At 40.0% G+C, this 6,000-nt stretch overlaps 1 protein-coding gene across 2 annotated transcripts in view; it reads left to right on the top strand.

Annotated features, from left to right (window-relative positions):
* Window positions 1-5,408, top strand: part of st8sia5 (ST8 alpha-N-acetyl-neuraminide alpha-2,8-sialyltransferase 5) — a 46,775-nt gene extending 41,367 nt beyond the window's left edge. For both annotated transcript variants that reach the window (XM_041255420.1, XM_041255411.1), the window contains one exon: window positions 4,334-5,408. In XM_041255420.1, coding sequence (XP_041111354.1) covers window positions 4,334-4,799 — 466 coding nt within the window. In that variant the 3' untranslated portion in view covers window positions 4,800-5,408. The remainder of the gene's footprint in view (window positions 1-4,333) is intronic.
* The last annotated feature ends 592 nt before the right edge of the window (window positions 5,409-6,000 follow it).

The raw sequence follows: 6,000 nt of genomic DNA on the forward strand, positions 1-6,000 counted from the left end.
ATTGCAGTCCACTAGTGCAGCTGCAATAGCCAAAGAACTAGTGCAGATTATGTCGAAAGGAGGGAGCCCCAAAGAGATAATGACTGATCATGGAACTAACTTTTTGTCTCAAACGTTACAGCATGTGTATAAAATATTAAAAATACATCCCATCCGGACATATGTTTATCATCCACAAATGGATGTGGAACGTTTTAATTAGACATTGAAGCAGATGCTGAGACAGTTTGTGAACCAAGAGAGGAAACATTGGGCAATGGTCCTTCCCTTTGTCCTTTTTGCAGTGAGAAAGGTGCTGCAGAGTTTGACAGGGTTCTCCCCCTTCGAGCTCTTGTAAGGCTGACAGTCTCGCGGCATTCTCAATCTGTTGAGAGGTGGGTGGGAGGAGCACAAAGGCTTGTCCAAAAAATGTAATGCAGCATGTGCTCCTACTCCGTGATTGCCTGGATTTGGTCACTCGTTTGGCCCAGGACAACCTCAAATCGGCTCAGCACCGGCAACAGCAGCATTGTAATAAAAATGCATGTATTCAGACTTTTTGACCAGGATACAAGGTAATGCTGCTTCTTCCCACGTCAGAATCCAAACTGTGTGCTACATAGTAGGGGCAATATGAGGTGATTCAGGCTATAGGGAAAGTGAATTATGAAATTCGGCAGCCAAATCGTCGCAATAAGCGGGAAATTTACTGTGCCAATTTATTGAAGCCCTGGCAGGCATGGAAGGCTTTATTTATAGCCGTCAGCGAGGTAGAGGATGATTTTGGACTCTGTATAGAGGCCATAGTACACAGAGCATTCAGATGTTGGAACAATTACTTCCAGATCAGCAGAGCGATCTGTATAAGTTAATTGAGATGTTCAAGGATGTTTTTTCTGACTTGCCCTGTAGGACTAAATTGTTGAATATGACATTATCACTTCCCCAGGTACCACGGTTCTTACCGACTCCCGATAGTCGACGAAGTGGCGTTAGCAAAGAGGTATGGGTGATGCTCAAACTTGGGGTGATTGAACCTTCCAGAAGTGAGTGGTGCAGTCGTGCAGTCCAATTGTGACACTTGCCAAAAAGGACGTCACCAACCGCTTCTGTGTTGATTTCCGTAAGGTAAACGCTATTGCCAAGTTCGATGCCTACCCCATGCCTTGGGTCGACGAGCTTCTCAACAGCCTGGGAAAGGCAAGGTTCATCTCGACTTTGTACTTAACAAAGGGATACTGGCAGATCCCCTTAGCCCACAGATCACGTGAGAAAACTGCATTTTCTACCCCTGATGGTCTGTTTCATTTCACAAACATGCCGTTTGGGCCAAATGGTGCGCCTGCTGCCTTTCAGAGACTAATGGATCAATAACCACATTGTGTGTATGTAGATGATGTGGTTATCTACAACTCCTCTTGGTAAGAGCATCTGGCTAGGCTTGTGGCCATCCTGCAGTCTCTGAGGGTAGCCCAGCTGACAGCCAACTTGTGTAAATGTGCATTTGCAGAAACGCAATATTTGGGATTTATTATGGGACATGGGCAGGTGAAATCCGTCACCACCAAAGTCCAGGCTTTGATGGACGCGGCAATCCCATAAACTAAATCCAAGATGAGGTCTCTTTTGGGGTTGGCCGGTTATTTCCGATGATTTATCCCCGAGTATGCCAATGTGGTCAACCCTGTAGTAAACCTCACTAAAAAGAGCACACCAAATTCAATTAAATGGACAGGAGACTATCAGGGGGCATTTGATACCCACCACATTAAGGCTATGACTTCTGGTATTGTAGCCCCGCTCCCTATCTTCTGACTGACACTTCAATGAACTGTCAAACCATCCATTACGGGGCACTCTGCTCCGGTTATACTGTCCCCTCAGAGGTTGGGAGGGAGATTGTTGACTAGGATGCATTCGCTCTCTGTCACAACAGTACATTTCTTTTGATTCTCCTAGACCTGAAATTAATTGAGAGATCTTTGAAGGGCTCAATGATTGTAACGTATGAAGAATGAATTCAATAATAGCATATGAGATAGGGAGAAAGACTTGCTCAGATCACTTCAATACTCAAGATTACAACTATGTAAATCTATCTCAACAGCTCAACTAAAATTAGAGATTTACATCGTTGTAATCTTTACTTAGAGAATTACCTTCAATTGCCTTGAATTGATTAACTGTCTATTAATGTATTGCCGTACACATTATTATGGCAGTTCATCCAATGCCATGCCAATAAAAATGCTAGGATCAAGCAAGACATGCAGCGTATAAATACAGTACAAGGTTAAAGCAAAAACTATGCTGGGTTTGTACAAGAACCAGGAAGGATTTCATATATGCATGGAATCCATTCCTATCCTTATATCATCCTTGAATAGGTCTTTCTTTATGTCATGCCTTGCTTCCTGCTAGCACAATCCTTGTGTTTATTTGGTTGTGGGAATACTTCAACATCCTTTATTAACCCTGCTTCCTGGAAGTGGTTTTAACATTATTAACCAAGGTCTAAAAATAGACCACATTGACATATGACGTAAGATGGATATGCACTGCAAGCATTTTTAAAAGTAGCCTTCCATTAAAATTTTCAGCATCCAATCTATAGATGCAATGCCACAGCCAGGAGAGTGATGTTCACATTGGGACGTGAGTCTATAGATTATTTAAGTAAAGTTGTCTTTAGATCTTTACAGTAAAGCTATGTTTCTTGTGTCAGTTTAACCACAGCTTATCAACCAGCATCAAGTCTCCTGAACCAGGAAACCACTAGTTCTGGCCATCTTAAACCAGTGCTGGTGATTTTTGAAGTTTACATCAGAGTAGATACTGAAATACCCCTACAAGAGGGCAAGTGACCAGAAAAGCTCACTGCTAGGGGAATGGACAGTAATCTAGAAGGTGATCACCACAGTTTCTATATTGCTTCAGTAAATGCATATTGTAGAAATAAGGAAGTACAATAAAAATAAATATATGTGTCATTTTGTGCAAAGAATGGAGGTATATGTTGTGGCAAAATGGGGCATGCTTTGCCATTCTTCGGGACCTTTCGCATTGTCTTCTGGTGTAAATGGCCACAGATAGTTTTCAAAAGCAGGATGGTGCTTGTTTATTTATTCATGAACACAAAACAAAAGCCTAACTCCACTAAACAGTGCTTAGCTAAACATTATGAAGTTCTAGCTCATCAAACCTGCGGCTAAGCTATTTACTGGTAACCAATGTCATAATACCTTCTTTCAGACACAGACAGGCATTTTAGACTTGGTCTAAAATTAAATTAAAAGCAGGTGTCCCTCATTCTATTAGATCAATAAAACAATGACTTGATTAAACAATAAATTATGTGGCTGTGTGAAAATAGCAACAAAACACCCATTTATCAGTGTCGCAGCCCTGTCACAATATATATAATGTGGAAAAATTATTCTGAGCTGTTTATCTTGAGGACGTTACAGGCTTAGAATATTATAATATCCTTGAACAAATCCAGCTTCTGCACATCACGGAACAGCCCATTAGATCAAAATGAACAATAGGATCGTACTTAAAGGGAAATCATCATGAACTACCCAAGTAAAAAAAAACAAACAAACATACAAGCTTTGTATGTCTTACATACTCCAGTGTGTCTATACAGCATGTAAATATATACTGTATCATCCTTTTCATGTATATGACTTTCGGACATTCTTAATCGTGCCGTATAGATGATTAAGAAAACCATTTGCAACATTTTGAAAATGAAATAAATAGGTTTTTAAAACACATTAATCAAAAATACAACCTACTGTGTACCACAGTATATGTGTATCAATGTATCTGTCAGCATATTTGTATTTCCTTCTTTTATGATTAATTTGACATATTGCAATCCATGAATAGTACAAAATAAGCATTTCTCCCACATAAAGTAGGCTGTAACAATGCAAAAGGCATACCACAGGGCACTGAGATCTACAGAGTATATAGTGTATGTATTGAATTGTGTTAATACATTAATATATGTACAGTTCCTTACACTTCAAGGCTGAGTGCTTATTCCAAACATCATAACTGTCCGCCTATCCTGTTTGGCTCAGATATTTTTAACTACAGTACTAGTGAAGAAAAAAAATTGAATTCCGTGACTGTATCTACAACTAGATTTATCACTGTGTAAAAGTTGACTTCTACCATTTCAAGCATTAAGGTTAGATGAGCTACCTTTTTGGATGGTGTCATCAATCATAAATGCCAAATAAATGAAAAAATACCAAAGAAACAAGCAATGAATTAAACAAATGATTAAATTAATTAATACATGTCTAGCATAGACCATTCCAAGCTGTGCTCTTATTTTCAGGTTCCAGAAGCTGGAGAAATGGAGGAAGCCCTTTTATGAGGTACTGCAGACCTATGAAAATTCGTCCGTGGTTCTTCCCGCCTTCTACAACACCCGCAACACAGACGTCTCCTTCAGGGTCAAATATGTCCTGGATGACTTTGACTCCCCACAGTCAGTTTTCTACTTCCACCCGCAGTACCTGCTCAACGTACAGCGCTTCTGGATGATGCAGGGGGTGATGGCCAAGAGGCTGAGCACTGGGCTGATGCTGGTTACAGCTGCCATGGAGCTCTGCGAAGAGGTCCACCTTTACGGATTCTGGGGTTTTCCTATGGACCCCAATGGGATCTTCATGACACACCATTACTATGACAACGTCAAGCCCCGGCCCGGCTTCCACGCCATGCCTCACGAGATATTTAATTTCCTGCACTTGCACAGCAGAGGCATCTTGCAGGTTCACACGCAGGCCTGCAGCAGTTGATGTCACTTCCTTTGCTTTTGTTTTATTTCAATGTGCTCTGCGGTGGGGGCTTTTTATTTTCTAGGTTAAGAACAGTCTTCCACAAACAGTTCTCTGGGACGAGTCTTGATGTGCAAACCAATATTTGTAGCAAACTGTGAGAAATGCACATTCTGACCGTACACATTTTCTGAATTTTGGATGTTACAAAACTATTATCAGATACAGTGTTCCTTGTTATAAGGCTGCGTTTGTTCTGCAGATACTCCCATTTGCTCCATTGTGCCATTTCACCAGCACTTGCAATCCCAAAATGAGGGCAAACACAGATAGCACAGTTTCTATGGGTCCTGAGAACAGTGTTATTAAAGGATGAGCATGGTTTATGGTAATATATATGTAAATAGATGTTTAAGTTTAATGAAAATGACAATGAATATATCTTACATAAATCACAATTGGAAAGTTGAATGTATGAAAGTGGTTATATATTGAGCATCAAAAGAAACTTATCACTTGTGTTTGAGCATAGAAAGAAACGTATCACTTATATTTGAGCATCAAAAGAAACTTACCAGTTATATCTGGATAACATTCTCTAGATGTGATCGAAAAATGACAAACTCTGTTTTAGAGCAGGTACAGTGACTTTTTATTGTGCTGATTAGCAATTGACATTACAAAGATGCTGCAAAATGATCTGTTGGTCTTGGGCAGGTGTTGTGACTCTTGGTCTCCCAGTTTCTGGCCTGTCATTGGCAGAGTGTGTCTGATTATACTGTCTCGCCAGTATGGTGCCCTAGTCCAGCCTCCAACATGCTGTTTGCACAAAGGTGCTGCTCTCTTGACAGACCGGGCATATTGTTTTTTTTCTGTGATTTTCTTTAGTGCTTTTATTCAAGCTTGCAATTCAGCAGCTGAAATCACTCCATATCCAGTGTCCATTCAACTATCTCACTAGTTAGGTGATTAAGTGCATATGCTTCAGTCATAGTTACTCAAGAGTGTCATGGTCAAGGATGAATGATCTAGTGGTTAAAAAGAAACCAAAAACATTGTCAATGTCCATCATTTATATACCTTTTTTTTCGAACATAAATGTGTTATAATAGTGATAAGTTTCTTTCAATGCTCTGTATATGTTCGGCTGAAATAAGTTAAATTCAGAGACTTACAATGCTTTCAATGGTTCCACATATTTTAAGAAATTGTTAAACAAAGA

This window comes from Polyodon spathula, chromosome 1 (assembly GCF_017654505.1).
Source record: "Polyodon spathula isolate WHYD16114869_AA chromosome 1, ASM1765450v1, whole genome shotgun sequence".
Taxonomy (NCBI): domain Eukaryota; kingdom Metazoa; phylum Chordata; class Actinopteri; order Acipenseriformes; family Polyodontidae; genus Polyodon; species Polyodon spathula.